Source organism: Talpa europaea (assembly GCF_964194135.1).
Source record: "Talpa europaea genome assembly, chromosome: 9".
Taxonomy (NCBI): domain Eukaryota; kingdom Metazoa; phylum Chordata; class Mammalia; order Eulipotyphla; family Talpidae; genus Talpa; species Talpa europaea.
In genome coordinates, this window is record NC_140076.1 from 107,559,359 (window position 1) to 107,581,937 (window position 22,579).

Here is a 22,579-nt window from a genome sequence, read left to right on the forward strand (position 1 = left end):
CTAGCTATTTACTCAGAGAAAGTGAAGACACTACAATGAAAAGATTAATGCACGACTGTGTTCATAGCAGCATTTTTACTACAGCCAAGTCATGGAACCAACCCAAATGCCCATCAAAAGGTGACTAGATAAAGAAATTGTGGAATATACTCCATGGAATATCACTCAGCTATTGAAAAAGAGGAAATAGTGTCTTTAGGGGCAAAATGGATGGCTTTCGAGGCGACTATGCTAAGTGGAGTAAGGCAGAACATGAAAGACAGTTACCAGATATCACTTATTTGTAGAATATAAATAACCAAAGGAAAACACAACAGAAATAATTCTTAGGCTCTGAAAAAATAAGGGTCATGGCAGGGGATAGAGCGGTAGGGAGGACAGGCCAGGGAGGGGCAGGCAAAGTGATGAGATATTGGCACCACAGTTTTGATGGAGGCTGAAACTTGTGCACATAGGAAGTTGTAATCCCCAAATTACATAGTTGTGTAAATGATTGGCAAGTCAATAAAACTGGAGTAAAATAATCATCCCTGAACAGAGCTCACCCAGGCTCTATGTGTCTCCCCAGGTCATCCTCAGCATCTGAGGGTAACATGAACTTGTCACACTGTGTGTTCTGTTGCCTTGCACACCTAACTCCTAAAACATAACTCCAAATCAAGTGAAAACATGTGTGTGTTCATATCCAGAGCAAAGGTAAAGAAGAGATTTCAAACCAGAGGGCCTGCGCCAGCTGGTTATTATCTTCCAATACTTTAGACGTGTTAATAATCCCTTGTAGTGTTACCTACCAAGTACTGAGCACTGGATGCTTTAATTCTGCTATTTAATCCTCTCAACAACTATAGAAAGAACTATTATTTCCAATTTAGAGATGAGGAAGTGGGGCTATTATATTTGAGAGACTGCTCAAAAATTTTGAAGTATTAGTGACATCTCTCTGTTCAGCCCTCCTAAAGCCACGTGGCTGTGGCTTACGAGAAGAGGGCAGGAGCTGACTGGAAGGAGTTAAGGAAAGGCAAAATGGGTCTAAGCGGGGCCTAACACTGCTGCACCTCCCCCTGCAGTGACCTTTAGGGCTAATGACTTTCGCCCCGGTCCCTAGGTACGGCTGGGCAAGAAACCAGCGCACAGGGGAGTACAACAAAGTTCCCTAAAAACATAGATAAGACAGATGCTTATCAAAAGATAAGGACCACCAGGAACCACTACAAGAATGCTACTACAAAAAACCTTATCTCGTCTTTCTAGAACTACAAACTTTATTCCCTTATTGTCTTTCTAAACTTCTTTCTTCTATAAAGGTCATTGGTTGTTAATTAAAAAATCATATAAAATCCTTAACACAAGGCTGACTCAAATAAAACATTACTAAACCCTGTAATAATTAAAATATAGTTTAGGTGAAAAGTAGTTAGTAAAACAAAAAATGCAATTATATAGTTTAAAAACAAAACTAATGGTCTATCTACTTAGGAATGAGGCTAGGTCCAGATGTAAATCACTGCCCTGTCAGTGATAAGCTAAACCCACGAGCAAGCTAATTTCATTGATATTCATTGTTCCATATATATACTGGTCACAAACTCAAAAAAAATTACACTCAGATTTACACTCTCTCTTGAAGTGTGTCTGTTTGTCATTTCTTTAGCCGAATCCCTGACCACCCTGCGCAGTCTCTCAACCCTGAGACGGCCTCATCGTTCACTGCTGTGCTGGTCTGCGGCATAACACCTCAAACAGTATTATGTGGGTTCTATTTGTTTACCAATTCTCTGACTAGGGGCATTGCCCAGGAACCCATCCCCACAGGAGATCTTTACAGCAGCTGAGTTTCCCCACTTCCCAGATCCCAGCTGCCAGATTTGGAAGCATTTTGAACCGTGTCTCTCTGTCCGCAGCAGTATTTTCTGCCCAACTCCGTCACCCCCATAAAGTGCATCAAACCTACCCAGCCTCCTCTGCCCCTCCTGCAGAGTCCACACTCCCCTGGGTTTGCTCCCTGGGAGGTGCGGATTCTTGCCCTGTTGGTGGCTCCTAGAGCACCCCCCTTTGCTGACCTGGACACCTGGAGCCACTCCCCTCCCGGAGCTTTGCCTCTGGACACGCGCGCGCAGCCGTTTCCTAGGCAACGCGATACACACAGGCTAGGCCGAGTGGTTCGTGTGAGATGTGCTTCAAGAAAAAGAGTGAGGAGGGTTGCTGCAGGAAAGGAGTGGAGAAGAGAGGGCAGAAGGAAGAGTAGGGAGTTTGGGAGAGAAGAGGGGGCTGGGACGGGGATACAAGTGCTCCCCTTCTTGGAGATGGATCTGATTTCCTTTAGGAGCTCGCCTGACCTTGCCTTCTGCCTTACCATCCCCAAACCCGCTCACTCAGATGCAGGGGCCTTTACTCATGTGCAGTTTCTCCTCTTTCTTGATCTTCAGAAAGGCAGATTAAGTACCCCTTTGGAACATGTCAACACAGGAAGATCTTTCCTTCTGGCCACGCCCTAAGCTTGTTGGGGCACAAGTACCTTCCGGTTAGGGGAGCTCCCCACAGAGGACCTGGATGCTACTTTTCAGAGGATGTGAGTATTCACCTTCCTTTTAGGTGGGTCAGTTTCCTGGCTATCTAAGCATACCGAAGTTTCATGGAAGAAAAACTATGATTTGTGGCCTTCAGGGTCCTCTGCAACCAGCTGTCAGAAATTAAAAAAAAACATTGCTTCCTTCCCTTTGCTTCCTCACCAAATGCAAACCTTTGCTTTCTCTAGTTCCCAGGTTAGTCTTTATTTCATTTCTACCTGTGAGGAGCCAATGCTAATCACACTAGTCCAAAGCTGGCAGGTCAGTGTATGAGCTAATCTAATCAGAATGGCTGTTGCATTAGAACAAATTCAGCTTTGTGGGACTCAGGTAACTAAATGAACTGGAATGCTCACAAGTGTCATTGATTACACCTCCTCTCTGGCCACATTCCTTTGCAGATGTGCTTGTGTTACCCAGGTAATTGTATAGTCTTGACTAGGGCAAGTCAATGTAAGAAACAAAGGGAAAATTTTGCCGAGATTGATAGGAACATCCTAAGTTCACTTTGATAGTTCACATAATGTTCTCTATGTGTTTTTTGTCTTTCTTTTTTTTAATATACACCACCGGAAGAAAAATGGCTTGGCATACAACCTCGCTAAGATCCCAACCAGTAAAAAAGGATATACATGTGGAGCCAGAACAGCCGTGAGATTTAAGCCAATTTTCAAGGTTAGAAATGACTGAATGTCCTTAGATTTTAATGTGATTCAGTTGCTGTGCATTGCAGAGCAAAGCACAGGAAGCGGGAGGTTGCCTAAGGAATAGGCCCTAAAATTGAAGAAAACTCGATATTTAACTATTAAAAAACTGATCCAGAAAGTTTGGGAGTTAATGCAAATGTGTGTGTATGTGTTTCCTGGGACAATGGAAAACAATTCTCAGAGGAAATGGTAGCAAGGCAGGACTTTAGGCCTGACACACCTGATGTTAACCTGCTAGAAACTTTGTGGATATGCATCAATATTACCTTGCTGGCTAAAAAAAATGTGAACTTGGGCCTCCCTGGTGGCCCAAGGGGTTAAGACGCAGCCTAAGAAACTTTTCCATCCTTTTAAATGATTGAGTGTCAAATCTAAACATCTTCAGTACAGTCCAGCCTAATCTCTTGTTGGGCATTTTGCTGACACTTAAGATCAGGACTGGGGACATTGGCTCTAAAAATCTGAGTGGGAAGTTGGGCGAAGCAGCTATAACAAGTTAGCATGGTTCTCCAACAACTCTAGGTCTGTTTCTATTTCTAAGCATTTGTATCTTTAGGTAAAGGAACTGTGCCCTTATCTAGGTTTTTCACCTACTGTAGAACTATTTCTATAGCTCGAGGTGGTTTAACCACAGCTGATAAAAGAACAGGAAGAGGCTTGTTCTTTTTACTTAGAGGGTTCTCTCTCTCTCTCTCTCTCTCTCTCTCTCTCTCTCTCTCTCTCTCTCTCTCTCTCTCTGTATGTGTGTGTGTGTATCACCTTGTATTATAACTGATCTTTTTCTTGTAAGTAGGATGTGACTCCTTACCCAGGCATGTACCAGACAGTCTATCCTCGGGAACAAAAACACAAACAAAATTTTGCTCCATTTAATACCTTATTGCCTCGATTTAGGACATACTCTAAGGACTCTGGTTATCTCTGGTACGTCTCTTTTTGGTACACTTGAATACAAAATAATAGGAAAGAAAAAGAAGTGTTTACATGCAATCCATGGAGGCTAAAAAAGAAACCACCTATCTTAAAAGATTTGATTTCTTGCCTTCCAGATCTCAGGCATTATAGAATTTTAAATCTTAGTGGTTCGTTCAAAAAATATTTCCAAACATGCAAGGTGGTTATATAGGTTCAAGAGAGTTTGCATTAAACTTAGCACAGCAGTTTACAGCCTTCTTGGAGCTTACATTCTAGTGTCCAGGCAAATGAGAAGCAAATAAATAGGAAAATATCAATGGTAATAAGAAGAGTAGCCAAGTCACTTATTAGACTATGATGCCTCTGAAAATAAGAGGTGTCTTTCTTAATTACACCAAGACAGTAGTCATAATGAGCTAGGGCTGCAGTGGGCAAACCAGGCATGTTGGGAAGGAATTTGGTGCGAGGGAAAAAATTAAGTCAGTGATAATAGAGTGTGGTGAGCAAAGTAGAAGTGAGTACAGAGGAGGAGCTGGGCAGGGCTAGAGTTTAAACCTTGTAGACCAAGGGGATATTCTAAGTTATTTAGGAAGCCATCAGGTTATAGGGAAATGCAGGGCAAAAAGTCAAGGTCTTCCTTTCACTGATGAGAAATCCAAGGGTCAGAGTGAACGTAACTTTCTCAAGGGTTGCAATAAGAAAGTAGAAGTGTGGAACTCCAACCCTAAGTCCATTCTATTATTTCCACCACAGCCAAGAGTCTACAACCAAAGAAAAAGTGTTATGAACAAAAGCAATTGATATATTTCCATTGTCAAGAAAATTTAATTGGTTCTGCTTTACTGTCCCTAGATAGTAGGTATATTAAATTGCCACTGTATTTTTATCCCCATTTTCAAATCTTGGGCAGTACTGATTCATGGCTGTGGTATATCTCTTCTATTATCTGCATTGAGTTGCAGAAATATTTTTAAGCTAGAATCAATTTTTATAATAGCTGGATGTCAAGTCTAGCTATTTTTACCATACTAACATCTAGTTAGAAGTACATTACCAGGCAGAGGAACCCCATGCTTCCCTACATTAAAAAGCTAGTCAGTCTGTTACCTTTTCCCAAAGAGCTAGTCTGAGTTCAGGGACTGCTGTGTTGCTGGTGGACTCATGCATAGTCACTGACTCATTTGATGTGATGTTTTGTGGTTTTGATTCTAGCCCTGGTATGTACAACCCAGAGAAAAAGTCACCCCCAAAAGTTACCTGGCCAATGAAATTTGGATCCCCAGATTGGGCTCAGGTTCCATGTCTACAGAAAAGGACTCTAAAAGCTGAGGTAATATTGGACATCTGTGGACCATTCCATGTAGTACTTCCATGTGTATCGAGCATTCTTAACCACTAGTTATAAATGGACTTCAGGGAGACTTGTCACTTGAAAATATATGCACAGTTTGATGTCTCTGTGCAGATGGGGATCTGTTTGAAGAGTTACATGATTTTATTAGATTTTTAAAGATGCATATGAACAAGTCACATTTTCTCATTTAATCCTTAGATAATCTTCTATGGTAGATACGGGAGAATTACACCTCCTCACCCCCTGTAGTGGAGGAGGGAATCGGGCCCTGGTGGACTGACTTATACAGGTTGCTCAGCTTGAATCCTAAGTCAGTCTCTTTCCATCATAGCTCTTAAGCATTCGCTCACTGGGGGACGGAGAGCATTTTGGGAAGAGCTCAGATTCTCGGGGCAGACCTCTTAGGTTCAGTGTTTTTGTTCTGTAATTTGGGGCAAGATCCTTAATTTTTCAAAGTCTTGGTTTTCTTGATGCAAAATAGATATCAGACCAATCTAACGTGGTTGTAAAGATTGAGATAAGTGCAGAAAAGCATTTAACACAGTGTTTATAACATTAGAAATGTTTAATCCATGTTAACCATCATAATTCTAGAAATGCCTTCTTTTTTCCTAGTGGAACTTTGTATTAATTCTACAGATATGGTTTAAATGCCTAATGTATCGATAATTATAATATTGGGCTACGGACTTTGGTAGCATTAAGGAAATAATATATATAATCTTTGATTTTGAGGATTGACCAAGTGGAAGGTAATTTCTAGCACGGTATACACCACAGTATACAAGGAGTTGATGGGCAAATGTTGAGTCACAACATTTGTCACAACACAACACAGATGTTGAGTTACTAAGACTAGATTATCATGGGGCTGGGGTTTAGCTAAACCACACAGCTATACTATATAATTCTATTTTGCACAGAGAGGAAGACAGGCAGAGAGCTCTTACTAGAATATTGACCTTGACAATATTCTTTCATGGCAGTTGTCCACAGACAAAGACTTTAAAAAGCATCGGAACCGTGTGGCCTATCTAAGCTTGTATTATGATTGAGGAGCTGTGACTGCCACGAGCTCTTCCTGACCACAGAATCTCCAGGATTGAGATAAGAAGTCTCCCTCTGCACTGCTGAGATCCTCTTGTCTTCCAACGTGGGCCCCGGGAGAGGGCAAGTGGTTCATGAGCACATAAAATCTAGCTCAGAGTATTCTATCTCTCTGCTGTTTTATTGTCTCCACACATGGATGGGAGTTCCTACTGACTGTCCATTGGGGTGGCTCCATTTCACTAAAATTCTCATGGGTACCCAGCTTTAATGATCAGGTATCAGTTTTATGTATTCTACCACAAGCCCTGGGAATGGGCTGTTTCTTAGACATATACAGGATATGGATGGGATTTGGGACTGCTTTGACTTGTATTTGGACTTGCCACATACAGAGGATATTTACAGGCAGGTAAGGCATGTTCTGGAAACTCTGCCAAGTTTCTAAGTTCCCAGCTTGGAGTAGGAAGGTCCTGATTTGGTTGCTTTCCTCAGATTGATATCAAACTCACAGAATCAAAAATTCCCCTTTTCCATTATACCCTATGTAGTCTGCATGTCATCGTGTTTTATATATTGAGATTTTGCCATGAGTCAGCCTGAGCAGCAAGCACTGGGGATACAACAGGAATCCAGATGAACTCATGTGCTGATTCCTGGGGTCTGGCCTAAAGTATAAGGAGAATTCTCTTAGGTGGCTCGTGGATTGCATTGGCCTTCCCCATCTGAATGACCCCCTGAAACCTTATAAGTTAGTCTAGGAGTATAAGGTCAGAACTCACAGTAGCCACATTCAAAATATGAACCCAAACCCTCTGGCCTGGGAAATAGACCCCTTTCTAACACCAACTGAAAAAAAAAAAAAAAACACTCAAGGCTAGTTCCTTCGAGATGGGCATTAAGTGTGGTCTATCTCATGTCTTTTAATGGATGGCCTTTTAGTACCTATTTAGGCATTTTAGCAATTACCAGAAAGTGGTACATCTGCATTTGTTTGGATACCAGAGAGTGAGGAGCAGCCAGGAGCTGCAGGAAAGCAAACCCCACTGTAACCACAGGGGTACCCCATGGCAAAGGGTTAGCTAGTGAAAGAGGCTATAGGAGGTATACCAGGTAAACCCCCCTGGGCGTGTTGATGCTGAGAGGCCTAATTCCTTAATGATCAAAGTCTTCTGAAGAAATAATGGTGAAGGAAAAGTCTGTATTAGAAATCAAATTCAAATATTAATGATAAAGACCTCAGACTGAGAACTTTCACGCAGTACAAATGCTCCTTTGAAGTTGATCTAAGGATTTCTGTTATTTTGTCAAGAAGTGTTTATGACCTGAGATAAGTCAGGGTTAAAAGTCTTTTCACTTGTCATGTCCCTCCCTTTTTTCCTGCTTTGTTTCCATTCACATGGAATTTAGAGTGATAATTTAGCATTCAGGTTTTTAGAGTGATAATTTAGCATTCAGTATTTCTTCTGGCCCAGGATCATGGACCCCTTCTTTAAGGGGTACCAATGAGGTAGCAGAACATGACTCACCCTGCTGTTTGGTTCCTATACCCTTGGCTTTTTCCACGGAAGGCGACTTTCTTTTCTAAAATAGTAACCTCATTTGATAAAAAATAATTTTTTTAATATAGCTCCAGTTAACCTTCAGGGTCCCTTAACATGCAAAACTGTACACACAGGTACTTAAGGAAGAACACAAGTGAATACTAAGAATAAAATATGCAGTAGATATGATTAAGAGGGGGTGACAGTTTCTTTCTGGTTTTAATATATGATTAAGAGGGGGTGACAGTTTATTTTTGGTTTTAAGACAGTAAAATCTTATCATAATGCTGTTTTAGTGGATTAGGACTTGCAGTGCGACTGATTAATATCTATAGACTACATGGAATATTGGAAGATGTAGTTTGATAAACAGCAGAAGAGAATTTGTGACAAAGAATTTTATCGACTTTTTATTTAAGGCCAAGTGCAACATTTGTGGTTCTGGTCAAAAACCAGGCCTTGGCCACAATGGGAATGGAAAGTCTTGCCTCCCACACACTGATAGAACTTGGTGTTGTCCTCGGGGTCGCTGTAGAGGTCATCTGCTTTGCGGGAGCAGACCCCTCCATCACTTCCACTACCTCCAAATCCTCCTTTACCACCCTCCCGACCGCTTTCTCCACCTTGACCGGCCAGAAACCCAACCCGTGATTCTGGGTGCCACTGGCCGGTTGTACCAAGTATTGGCAGCTGGTGGGGTACATTCTAAAATACAGAAGGAGCATTTCAGACCAGAATCATAACCTGTTTTTGAAAACCGAGCTACAGACCTTCTATATCAGTTCTGTTCTCAAACAACTTGAGAGAGGCTTCTAGGCTTAGTTGAAAAGACTGTAAGAAGGAGGCAAGCATCCAAAGTGCTGGAGGGAGGGAGTCAGAGCAGGAGGCAGCCCAGGGCTTCCACTGTAATCACTCAGGGGAAATGAACCCAGCCCCACAGTGGCAGGGTCCAGGATTTCAGTGGGAGCTGATAAATACTTGAGTTTTAGTAGGGGAGACTTATCTGTAGATATTTCTGTCATAAGGAATACATTTGTGGTTTTTCATCTTGCTAAAGTGTTATGCTTGGATTGTTTGTTTCTTTGCTTTGTTCTATTTGTTTTCTGTCAGTGTTGCCTCCCTCTCTCTCTGTCTCTCTCTCTCCAGACATTTTGTTGTTCATTTTACTCTGCTAGTACAAAGCTCTTACTCCCTCACTGTTTTCTTTGAACAAATCATTTTATACTTAAAGGTTTTTACAATTCAAAAAAACAATGATCCTGTGAATTTCCTCAGAGTGGAGACTTAAGAAAGCTCTTCCTGGTTACCCACCTCCATTTGTATGCTAATCCCCAGGGCTGCTCAAGCCAGGGACCACACAAAGCCACAGGTGACCAGGGGTCTCCCCTCTGTGCTCACTCATCAATCAGTCAGCTACCAGAGTCTGTGTTCCTGCTCTTCTTCAAGACCTGCCTCGCACCCTCCCCACCAGACTCTAAATGGCAAAATCTGTGCATCTCAGGCAGGTGGGGAAGTAGCTGAGGCACAATGATTATTTCTAATTCAGGATCTGATGCATTTCAGTGAGTAGGAAGGAGTCTAGCTTGGAGGTCAATGTCAGCATGTGTATCAGACTTGCTTTCAGGAGATCAATTCCTCTTCCCAGCTGAAATTTTTCTGAGCAGCAAGGCCTATCTCTAGGGTATCAGGTTCATTCAAATCCTTGTCTATGGTAGCTACCGAACTTTAGTTGAATTTTTTTTTTCCCCAAAGGCTTATTTATTTTTATATAAGAACTGGGGTACAGGCTGGATGCGCGGGAAGGTAAGAGGATTCACCAGAGACAGAGTGGGAAACAGAACAGGCAGACTGACGAAACACTGCTGAAGAGAACAGTGGGCGAGACAGGAGAGGTCTGCTTCACCATGTGGGATTCTCACCGGCTGGGCGGGATCAAACCCACGCTGCAGAGGCCGCAGACAGCTTCACAGTGCGGTGCTCAACCGCCTGCACCACCAGGGAGGCCCTTAAGCTGATCTTTTGATTGAAAATGGATTTCTTTTTTTAAAGACACTTCTTATAGTTCTATCCCTGTTATCAAATGCAAGGGCCTGGAAGTTCTGCCCCCACTCTCCACCCCCCATTCACTCTGGCTGCTCTGTATTTCCGTTCTTTGTGTCTTGACCTGCATCTTCTTTAGAGCAATGTGGTCAACTCAGAGGGACGTACTTGAGGACAGGCCAAGGAGGAACTTCAGCTTGTTGATGAGTGGGTATTTGCCCTCATTGCAGAAGGAGCCAGAGAAGTCATCCAGGTCAATGGCCCAAATCATGGCCCCACCAAACTTGTTCTCCTTAAGAAAGTCAACCTGTGGACAGAAAGAACACTTGGCAGCCAGAACCAAATGGCATCTATGCACCAGAGAGAGTCTGGAGTGACAAATTGATATTATGGAGAGAGGCAGGTGGAGTGGGCCCTATCAATTTTTCTGTTATGAAAGGGTAGGTATGTGCCTTGTGGATTTAAGATGTAGTGTTGGTTAGCCCAGCTGGATTCTTGTTTTCTTGCCCCAGTTAATAAACTCTTGGGGCATAATATATACAAAGTTAATATTTCTTTAATACTAGTTTTCCAGGCTAGGCTACATTTTTACATTCATTATTCACTTAGCTGTCACAGGAACTATCCAGATCTTATGATTAGTACTCTTTTAGAGATTTGTGGGAGCCCATGGAATTGGGGATATAGAACTAGTTATATCTGCTCCCAAAGCGTAAGTTCTTAACGACTGCCTCTGTGGGCCCCATTCTCCTCCTGTTGACCACCTTTCTCTGGCCAGGAGTCTATGAAGATGAGCCAACAGAGCCCATGGCGGTGGAAGACCCCAGACTCTAGGTTAACTACTGTCTTCGCAACTTTCCTACTATGAAACCCCACACTAGTCACAGCATCTAAGCTCTCAGCCTGCACACCTGTAAAATTGAGAGCTTATCTGTTACTTTACTGGCTGATAGAGAATTAAATAAAATAATGTGTGTAAAGCATTTATGTAAAAATGTAAAGTCGTGTTCTCATTATTGCCTTTGAAGATTATAGTTAGGCCTCATTTATAACCATTTTCTAGATAAACTAGTAGAGATACATGCTGGATAAAACTTGGAATTTAGCCACATTAGACTATTTGAGTATTTACTCAGGTATTATACTATTTATTGTACATGATAGTATTAAATCTATGTTTAATATTATTTTCCCTGTCTTAGGGAAAAGGAAAGTCATAAGAGGTTAGTCTGATCTCCCCCTGTGTATATTTAAAACATTAAAACCACAGATGTTAGTAAAATGGGCTCCTGATGAGCTCAGGATTCAAAACTAGAATTGTAAGGTACTTTTTTAAGTGTTCATACCTTATATTCATAGCTTTTAGCATTGTCACAGCCAATCCATTCGGTGTTTTTGTAAGCATATGGGACTTTCTGGTCTTCAATCCCGGCACTTGTGGCTCCACCTAGGAATGTGCAGATCTATGGGAGATATGAAGAAGGCAATGTTGAGTGTGTCATAGGTGTCTATCATACATTGGAGGAGAAAGAACTTAAATTGGAAAGAAATAGAAAGAGATGAGAAGGAAATGGTAAATGGCACATTGTGAAATCTACATTAATCACAATCTTTTTTTTTAATAAAATGAAGACATAAATTCTATGAAATCAGGCTACAAGCAAGTGTAATTCTAATTCTGTACCCAGAGTTTGTTTGAAAAATATTAAGCATGACCATCTGTGCTATGGTGATTTTCTCATAAACATTTGAGTCGTTGCAAATATTGTTATTCACTCAACCACTGGTATCTGAATTTTCAGCAGAGGGTTTAAGTTAATGTAATCAATTCAAATTGGAAGGGACATCAAATTATTGCCACTCCAGGCTAGACAATTGAAATGATTTTTCTAGCTGTTTACACCGATGCAATAGAATTCAGTATTGCTTTGGGGCTGGAGAAAAGATGGTGCCATGTGCCTCCAAACCCAGAAAGGAAATTCAGATTGATTTTTCTTTTAAGTGAAAAGTGTTCCACATGCACCAACTTAGCTTTTCCCAGGCTCTTTATTCTGAGAACAGTGAGAAGTCACAGACTCTCAAGAGAAGCAGGGTAGCAAGATGACCTGGAGAATGAGACTTTTCCCCAGAATGTCTTCTTTTCCCCTAAATGAGTCATACTGGTTACCTCATAGTAAGCTCAGAAGCCAGCCTTGCTCATGGAAGGACTAGATGACACTGCTCCAGAGACTGGGGCACAGACTGAGGTGTCAGAAGTGCTGAGCCAGAAGGTTCTCCACAGGTGGGGAATCCCATGATGAGCTTCTCTGCAGGAACCCCATTGTCTCTCCAGTACTTCATGGCATAGTCCTGAACAGATGTTATTTCCTCCCCAGTATTCATCCCATGTGATGACAAAGTCTAATTCCCCAAGGAAAAAGCCTCTTTCCCCAACGTCAAGGCTTTCCCCAATGCCTTCCCCATTTCCTCTGCCTGTGAAGTGAAGCTTTTCTTTCTTACACAGTTGAAATAGCACATATCGCCTTGATACTTGGATCCTGCATGCAAGGGACTGTGTGTCCTATACATGTGTCCTGTACCCAGACTTTGTTTGAAAAATAGTAAGCATGACCATCTGTGCTATGGTGATTTTTCCATAAACATTTGAGTCATTGCAAATATTGTTATTCATTTAACCACTGGTATCTGAATTTTTGGCAGAGGGTTTAAGTTAATGCAATCAATTCAAATTGGAAGGGAGATCAAATTATTGCCACTCTGGGCTAGACCATGGAAGTCATAGGTCATCACACTGATGAAATCAAGGAGCCTGGATCGAGAAATATTGAGCCATCAGGATCCTGGGGGCATATTCTCACAGATGATTTAAGAGCAACAAATGGTACTATTGGGATGGCCCCACCATCATGACTTCCCCAGGGGACTCCAGAGAGCAGGTTATTTTTTGTAACCTCCAATAGTACTAGGCAAGAAGTCTCCTTTACTTCCTTGTGGAAAGCAGGGAATACCCAGAGTAGAGGGTTAAGAAATGTGGGTCATTAGAACATGTGTCTAGATCATGGGGATTGCAAGGGAGTAGCTCTTCTATTGCTTTGCAGACAATAGCTTTCTTGATTTTACAGCCCTTTTCAAAAGAAACAGCTAGTGAGGATTGCTATTACAAGGATTTGACATGCTCTTGAGTCTTGTTCCCTTTCTCCCTGAAGTCCACCATAAGTTTAAAGGGGCCACCACCTTGTCCCAGAGCCACTAAGTCCCCAAGTCCATCTGGCAATTGAAAATGGCAACCTTCTCAACATTATTTGGGATATTTGCCACTGAAATGTGTAGGAATCTCTGCATTGGAATTTGGAGGCCCTGAGATACTCAGGACTCTCACTTTCCAATCTCTGCAATTTCATATCCTGCATCAATGGTCCCTTTGCCAGCAGACACTGCAGCTGTGATCAGCAGTCTGGGGTTTCCTGTTTCTTCAGCCTCTTCTTCAAAAGCCTGGAGCATTTCCTGCAGAGAGAAGAGAGGATGGAACTTAGTGGCTGTCTCCATTATCTATTTTCTATAATAAATACTTCTTGTGCTATTTTCTATCTCATAGCAATTCCACCATTTCTAGAAATAACCCCTGAAATACAAAGATATTTCCCAATAAGGTATAACTCAGATTACATACAAGCACTGAGTCCTTGAATCCAAATTATATGTAGTGATAATTCTAGAAGAAAAGCTTAGGAACTCCTAGCAGAGGGTCTAGCAGCTGTCCTGCCTACCACTTTACCCTCCTTTTTAAAGCTCAAGCCCCATGTATGTGCGTGTAGCTGTGTTCAGCATTTTCTACCTCCTGGCCTTTCCTAATAACATTACCACTTTATGAATCCTTTCAGTTCTTCACTTTGCAGTTGAAATGTCACCCGCTCTGAAAAGACTCTTGACCACCCTGTGGTGGCCATCATTGCTCTTGTCATCATTTGCAAATACTTGATTCATTTTTGTTGCTCCTTATCCCATACTAAGCAGTAAGCCCTACAAGAGCAGGTATATTTGTCTTGTTTGCTGCTCTAGCTCTAGTATGAAGCATAGTGGATCACAGTAAGGGCTCAATAAATAATGAATGAATGAATGAATGAATGACATAATGAATGGCTCTTTCCAATTCAAGAATTTCTTACTTGGGATCCTTCAGATACATATATCCTTCCTCTCTTTGAGTCTGTTTCTGTTGCTTGTAACCCCCCAAACACTTAACCAATGTGCTGACAGCAGCACTCAGTGCTATACCCAGGGAATGCAACTCTCGTAGAAAATCTACTGAGGAAACAGCTCCTCTACAGGCACAGAACTAGTGCTCCAGTCCCACCTTAATCAAGATGGTAAATCGCTGCTTGTCCTCAGGCGGGCTTCCCTGGGAACCTGGATACTGATATCCAGGTCAAGGCCATTAAATCCATGTTGACGAAGGAAGTCAATGATGGAACAGATGAAGGTCTTGCAGCTGGCAGTTGTGGAGACCATGCCAGTAAATCTAAGCAGAAAATTTGTCTGTATTAATATCAGCAGACCCTAAATCCTTCCCATACCATCTCCGATATCAATTTTTATTACACATTTCATTATAAACCCTGTTGGATTTTTGCAGTTAAAATGAACTCAAAAATGTTCTTAGAGATAAAATGAATTTAAAAAGTTTGCTGTCAATTAACAATGGATAAGTGCTTTTATTTTAAACTTTTCATTGTAGTCATCAAATAGTATTTTCTATTTTTTATAAGATCAAAATATGTGTACATTTTCTTTACTAGTGGACTCTTTCAGGCAATTATTCAGATACTGTATTCCTTTGAATCTATGATCTTCAATTTTTTACATTTACTGTCTTAATAATTAATATGTGACTTACAATCTGTGGGCACATTTAATGAAGCATTATGACCCCCAAAGAATGTAGTATTTGATATATTCTGTGGCCTATATTTGAAGGTTTCTTAAGATCTAGAAAAGCCAGTTCCTCTACCATAGTCAGAAATTTTACAGCCTATAGACAGATGTTTAAACTGTCTAGGTTTGTTCTGTTTATAGTAATCCTGTGATGAACACTTTGCAAATTGGATTATAGTTTCCTTAATTATCATTTTTTTTTCAGTTCAGGGATATAATAGCAACTTTTTGAAAGTAGAAATAAACTGACTAGCACAAGCTGGGTACATTTTTACAAGAAGGTATGGCTTGGAATTAACATGGGAAGATTTTCTTATTTAAGTGAATTGTGGGTAAGGTAAGAAACAGTGAGGCTGGTGAAGTGGACACTTCAGGCAGAAAAAATAATGGCCTGAAAGAAAGGATGAATAATGGATGAGAAAGAAATAATGGATGAGAATTTGACTGTTAACTGGAAAATTTACCTGATTATTAGAGTGAGAATAAAAACGCGCATTGCAACTTATTCTAACATTGCATTGTGTGGGGTGGCTGCTCTGAATTATTGGGGAGAAGAAAAGAGGGGGGTAGGTTACTTTTCATTTTGTTCTAATTCTTGAAATAATTATGGGAATGCATGACTTTTATAATTAAAAAACTTAGCCACTGGACTTTTCACATACAAGTTAAGACTAATCTCACCATCTTTTTCTAACTCTGTCTAAATTGCTACGAGGTCACAAATCCTTTCTCACCACTTCCCAGAAGAAAAGTCTAAGACCCAAGCCTCCCACATTCCCACTGGGGCCCAACAGAGCTCTTCTTCATCCCCAACCCCCTTCTCTTCCATTCATCCTCCTCTATCTTCTGCTGAGTGTCTAACCACCCATTCTCCATGTGCCACTGCTGGCTCTCGTGTCTCCTGTAGTTGGTCCTCCCCATTGCAGACCTCAGTCTCTTCCAAGGCACCAACCTCCTTCCCCTTGGGAATAGCCTTCTTCCTCTCCTCTAACATCATTGCCCCCCCCACCTCCCCACCCCTTCCACCTGAGGGACCCTCTCTCTTGCCACCATGCTCACCCCTGACCATGGGAAGCCTTTTACTTCTGAGTGCCAAAGTTGCAGCCTCCAACGGCCAACAAGTTGACCAGCTCTCCATTGCTGCAAAAAGAAACAAAGGGACACTTTAAAATGAGATCTCCGCGAGACTGCAGGATACAGACATTTTGGAGAGTAACTCAGCTCCTCTCATTCCTGACTCTCTGGGGAATGGTAGGTGCCAACACAACCTCGGAAGTCCAGATGGCAAGTTCCCCTCCCCATCTGCCCACAGCAGTGTTTACATTTAAGTATCAGGTGTTTCCAGAATCTCAGGATATTTGAGAGTGACTTGGAGACTAAGCTTGGGCTTTCTGTTCCCCCTGCTGTCTCCCATCACTGTGGATTCAGTTCCCGCTGACTGTTCTTTCAGGGCCTTGAACTGAGGATATAATGACATCAATGTCATTCCATTCAAAGGGGGCGAGCTTGTTGTCTTGTGTGGTGGTGAAGGCATACACCAGGTGTGTGCAAAGACGTGGGTCACATTCTTGGGGAAGAAGTTGGCTGGTTCTGGTCCGTACTAAGACCAGTTGGTAAAGTAGCACACGAGCTTACGGCCCGAGGCGCTGAAGAGAAAGCAGCAGTCAGTGAGTCACAGCCTCCACTGTCTCTCTCTCACTTGCTGGTCACCTCTTCAAAGGAAAGAGCTACCTAAGAGTCAGCAAGGCGTATTCCTGGAAGATATTGCTACAACCAGTTCCCACGTCCATGGAAAACCTTGCTAAACAAGTTACCAGGGTGTTCTCAACAGGATCTGAGCAAGGTCTGAGCATCTTTCATAACTCGGAAAGCCTTCAAAGTCAATTAGAGGCAACACATAAAAGACAATGAATTTGCCACCACAAAAGCAAATAGTCAGTGTAATTATGTTCCGTGTGGAGTAGATATAACTGCAAAGATTGTTCAACTTCATTATCAATAAAACAAGCTTTTGTAAATTGCATATGGTGTCATGGAGACTATATTTAGAGGTTTGATTTGCATTGCTTCATTTATCTATTTTTACTATGTGTGTTAGCATTATTGTTAAATCATTTCATTTTATAGTGTTGATTGAAATTTTTTATCATGGCACATTTATTTCTTTATCCTAGATTGCTTTGTTTAAATTTTAATTCTCATAGCAGCCCCTTATCCTCATTTTTAAATGAGGCTCAGAAAAAATCGTTCAGTATTGAAAGTTTTAGACTACTACCAGCACATCTCTCCCACAAATGTTTATTTTGCAAATGCTATTTCCAGGCAGACTCACTCCATTTCCTCTTCCAAATCCCCTATCTAGGCCCAACACCTTAGTACTAGAAAGACTGTGAAACAATTTGAGGAGGCAGGACAAAAAACACAAAAGAAAACACAAAGAAAAGTATAGAGTCTGTAGCAGTCTTGTCAGGATATGGGGTTAAGTCCTATGCTGAATAATGAAGAACAAGTCACTTTCTTTGCACCTTAGTTTTCTATAAAGAAAGTCATTTTGGATTAGATGAGCTCCATACAGGAGATTGGTGGCTTTCGGTTCTGGTGCTGACTTTGTCACAGATGGAGCAGAAGATGCAGATTTGGAAGGACAGAAAAAGAGAGAAGTAACTATTAGGAAGACTGCAGTGTGGGCGGGAGGTTGTGCTTATTCCTTACCTAGTTGTACGTGCAGCAGAACAGCCAAGCCTAAATTGAAACAAAACAAACATATAAAAACACGTGTGTGTGTGTGTGTGTGTGTGTGTGTGTGTGTACAGGAAGTCCTCAGACAGGCTCCCCAGTTAGGACTTACTGCTACCAAGATTTTCAGGGTGTCAAGGGCCTGAAGGTTTTGGGGTTTGTCAGTGATCTTTGCCAGGGCCCCATCTCACTATTGCCAGACTTGGACCCCAAGATCAAAGCCCAAGGCATGTCAGAGACCCCCATCGAAAAGCCTCACTGAAATAGATGTGAACCTTCCTGCTCCATTTCCAGGAACAACCCATGACCTGTGGGAGGGAAAAAGGGCAAGAGAAGGGGAAACGTACAGGCCCAGAGCAACATCCTCCCCATCGTGCTTCCAGCCCAGCCGCCCTCACCAGCCTCTTGCTCAGCCCTACATATGGAGGAAACATTTTCATCACTCTGAGAGCAGCACAGCTGCCACCTCGTGATCCTCCCATCCCAGGCTTGCAAGAATGAGCGCCTCCCACCTCCTCAAGGGTGAGAGAAACTCAGGACAGACTCCCCCAGCCCAAGTCAGGCTATACTGCAGCACTGCTTATAATTTGAGGCCTTCACCCAACAGGGAGGCCTCCTCCCTCTGGGGTGTGGAAGCCAGAGGAGAGAATGAGGAGCACTGTACTCGGAATTAGGGTCTCAAGGTACAGGGCGCAGAGCTGGGGTAGCATGTGGGAGGTTATGTTGGGATATTGAAGCATTTATTTAAATCTTATAATTTTCCCCCTACAGGACTTGGCCCCTAATGAAGTTCAGAGGCAGGGTTCAGGGAAGGGGTCCCATTCAGGAAAAGGTCATAATGACCCCTGCTCATCATCTCTCCTTTATTCATTTGAGCTTCTGCTGCCCCAGCTTGGGGGCAGGAGTGTGCAGGGGTGTGCCGTGGTATACAGGGAGAGGGAGGGCACAACTACAGGATGCGGCTGCTGCCAGCACTTATTCCGGCCTAGGGCAGGGGTGGGGAGAAGGCAGCTGATACCAGAGAAATATGGAGTTTCACTTTTGCTGCCTTCTCATTCTGGAGGGGTGGTGGCCGTAGGGAATAGGATACCGTGTGACCTACTTTTGCTAGAGCCTGATTCCTTTGGAAAAGCAGACGGAAGTGGAGGGGCGGGGAAAGAGAGATGTGACTGGCAGTGTGGTCAGGGCTCTGTGGGAGGCAGAAGTTGCAGGTGTAAGGGCCCGATTATCTCACCTTGATGCCCCCAGGGCCATAGATTTGCCACTGCCAGCAAATGTGCCCTTCAGAACTGGGGCTAAGCCAGCCAAGCTGGTAAGAGTGAACACAGGTGCAGAGGCAGGTGCCAGCCTTGGCCTGAAAGCATGTCCTCGGGTTGGGCCAAGAATTTCCTCAGTGCATCTAATCTCCTTTCAGCCTTTTCAGGAAGGCGATGACTCACACGCCCTAAGTGCCAAGTTCATCTTTGGATTCCTGGAACATGATACAGACTTGACACTTAATAAAAGTTGGTTGAATTGAAGTGAATGCTATTGTCTTCAACAGCTCTAGTGTTGGGTACTCTCATTACTAAATATCAACCACCGAGTTATTCTTATTAAAAAAAGTCAAAAATTTAGCCATTTAATACAATACGAATTTTTTTTTTTTAAATTTCATCTAGTTTCTATAGTTCAGGAGCAGCTTTGTTGAGTAATTCTGATTGCTTTCTCTCATTTGAATGGTAGATTGCAGTCAAGATGTATTATGTTAAGTAAAGTAAATCAGATAAAGACAAAGACCACATGATCTTGATTATATGTGGAAGATAAAGAAGCAAAACAAATAAGCAAACTCTTTAATCATAAGAACAAAACAGATTATCAGGAGGGAGAGGGGATGGGTAAAATAGGTAAAAAGGATCAAATGTAAGTGGGGAATAGATATTGGACTTTTGTTAGTGATAATAATGTATCATATACGATGTCAAATTATAATACTGTGTACTTAAAGCTGTATAACATTTTAAACCATTGTATGGGCCTCCCTGGTGGCACAGCGGGCTGAGCGCAGCGCTGTGAAGCTGTCCGCAGTCTCTGCAGCACCGGTTCAATTTCCGGCTGGCCGGGGAGATTCCCACATGGCGGGTATCTCCAATGTGATTTCTAGTCATGAGTACAGATCTTCCTCCACTTACCAGGGATTACTTCCTGAAAATCCATCATAAATTGAAAATATGATGTAAATAATTTAAAAAAAAAAAAAAGCCTCTAGTAGCACAGAACACTGAAGAGTATCATTTGTTTATCCCCGTGGTCACATCTCTGACTGGGAGCTACACTCACTGTGGCTGCCCAGCATCACAAGAGAGTAGTATACAGCATATCTCTATCCTGGGAAAAGATCAACATTCAAAATTAAACAAACAGGCCTCCCCTGGTGGTGCAGCGGTTGAGCTCTGGGCTGCGAAGCTGTCTGCCGACTCTGCAGCGCTGGTTCGATCTCTGGCTGCCGGCAAGGGTCCCACATGGCGCGCAGACCTTTCCTGCTGTGCCCACTGCTCCACTCAGCAGTGTATTTTGTCAGTCTGCCTGTTCTGTTCCTGCTCTGGCTCTGGTGAATTCTCTCACCTTCCACGCTTCTGAGTGTACCCAGTGCTTGTACAAATAAATAAATCTTAAAAAAAAAAATTAAGCAGTTTCCCCTGAACGTGCATTGTTTTTGTGCCATTATAAAATAAAAGAAAAAAAAAACATGACAAGTCATGGTAAGTCAAATGATGGCAAATCAAACCATGGTAAGTCAGCAGGAACAGTAAGCATGTTCTCTTTTAGGGTACAAGTCTATGAGTAAAGGGACCACATCTGCTTAATTCTCTCCATGGAGTAATTCTTTTCAAAATGAAAGTGACTTTCTAAACTTTATATGTGACTATTCTAACTGCACTTACATATAATTATAATAGAATATAAACTTTCAGTAATAACAGAATAATATAAATGATTGCCAAAGCAATGTCATGTTTCATATATTTATTGAGTTGAAAGAAACCCCAGGAAGCCTGTGTCCCTTTCCAGCCTCCTTTTCTTATCAAGGCCAGTTACAGCACTTGCAGTCCTGATCAAACACAAGACCCTCTGCACATCTTAGGAACAGTGTTACCATTTGCACACTCAAAAAATCTGGATGGATCATCCAGGTCTCCATAGAGTCCATCAGCTTTGTCTTGACAGAATGTACTGGGAGGTGCGGGCTTGGGAGGTTCTGGAGGGATGCAGCCTGTTCACAAAGCAACAGAAACACTATTAGTGGCACGAGCGCTTTGAGATTAGAACATATAGAATTGTATGGGGAATATAACAATAAAATTTATAAAAAAAAAAAAAGAAAAACAAACTAAGTGGCAAGTTTATCATTATTCATAATCTGAATGTCTACCAAAAAACAAAAAAAAATCATAAAAAAAAATAAAATAAAATGAGAAGTCCTCTCTTCTTACCTCACACTAAGTCAGATTAGAAGTGGGGATCCCATTCTCCAGAAATTAGAGCAGATTTTCTGATTACCACAGGATCCAAGATATATATATATATATATATATATAGATAGATAGATAGATAGATAGATAGATAGATATCTCTTAATATTAAAAAGCAACAATTAGAACACTTTGCATTTTTCTTGAGGTTTAAATTCATTCTTAAAAGGAATGTGTCATTTCAGCTCTACAAATTAGTGATAATTGTACTATGCACTGTAAGCTACCCACTGTAAAGGCAACATCCTTTACAAAAGGCATAAAATGTTCCTATCTATAAGCCAAATTTACACATAGCAAGCCTCCTTCCTTTCCAACAGACACATCTGAAGAAGTGAGGCGCATGGTTCATCCATACATGGGGATCCCCATTGTCTTGCCAGTATTTCATGGCAAATTCCTGGGGGAACACTTGGCAGTAAGTTCAAAGCTGGCGGCTGTCCCCCAGCCCCCGCCCCCCATGCCTGCTTCTCAGGGCTAACCTGTGGCTCCTGCCTTACCGCGTAGAAGTAGCCGAGGTCCCCGCGGTCCATGGATCCCTAGTGCGGGGGGCTATTGTGTCCTGCGACAGTGTCCCAGCCTCCGTGATAGTCGTAGGTCATCACACTGATGAAGTCCAAAAGCCTGGGAGGGAAAGGCACAGGAGGCCTGAGGGCCTGTGGACACCGAGGCTGCCCCAGTGATGGCCACAGTTGTGGTTGTGACCACCGACACCCACGGCCAAGATGCTTCTAGCAACCCGAGGGATTATCTATTGCTCTTGTTTCCCGGCTATGTTTCACCCAACCCTAGAAACCTGGAGGAGGCTGGCCAAGTACAAGGGACTCAGTTCCCCATTCTTTTTCTATCCCATATAACCAGAATCCCTTTACTATCGTCTCTTTTCTATGTGGAAATTGGCAAATATTCCACTTGAGAAGTTAGAACATTTTTAAAGTTTAAAAAACACTGGCAAGTTCCCACCAGTGTGATGATGTTCATTTAGCTTTTGCTGGATTATTTTTGGTCAGCCACCCATCAGGGAGTTGATCCATCCAGAGGTGATGTGTGGAGATGGGGCTGTCCACCTAACAACTGGCCTGAGAAAGATATTTGTTGCATTGATCCGAAAAATAAATCTCTGTCATTTCTCTTTCTCAATACCAGTTTGTTTGTTTGTTTTAATTCAGGAGCAACAAAACAAGTTTATACTCTCATGTGTCATTAGACACAATCCCCCACT

The 22,579-nt window shown here is 42.2% G+C and overlaps 1 protein-coding gene and 1 pseudogene across 2 annotated transcripts; one reads left to right on the forward strand and one right to left on the reverse strand.

Moving 5' to 3' along the window:
• Positions 1 to 206: 206 nt before the first annotated feature.
• Positions 207 to 6,598, forward strand: CIMAP3 (ciliary microtubule associated protein 3; the record flags this gene model as incomplete). The annotated part of the gene is made up of 5 exons (XM_084242454.1): positions 207 to 240; positions 2,427 to 2,569; positions 4,068 to 4,198; positions 5,402 to 5,519; positions 6,530 to 6,598. The coding sequence occupies 5 exons, from the start codon at positions 207 to 209 to the stop codon at positions 6,596 to 6,598; spliced, it is 495 nt and encodes a 164-aa protein (XP_084098580.1).
• A 1,950-nt stretch (positions 6,599 to 8,548) lies between these two features.
• Positions 8,549 to 21,890, reverse strand: LOC311176815 (acidic mammalian chitinase-like; annotated as a pseudogene). Its single transcript has 11 exons — positions 21,853 to 21,890; positions 16,546 to 16,752; positions 16,190 to 16,246; positions 14,529 to 14,693; positions 13,554 to 13,678; positions 12,931 to 12,983; positions 12,674 to 12,758; positions 12,342 to 12,523; positions 11,521 to 11,637; positions 10,343 to 10,481; positions 8,549 to 8,839 (listed from the first exon to the last, which is right to left on the reverse strand). The product of its transcript is annotated as an acidic mammalian chitinase-like (transcript).
• Positions 21,891 to 22,579: the final 689 nt, after the last annotated feature.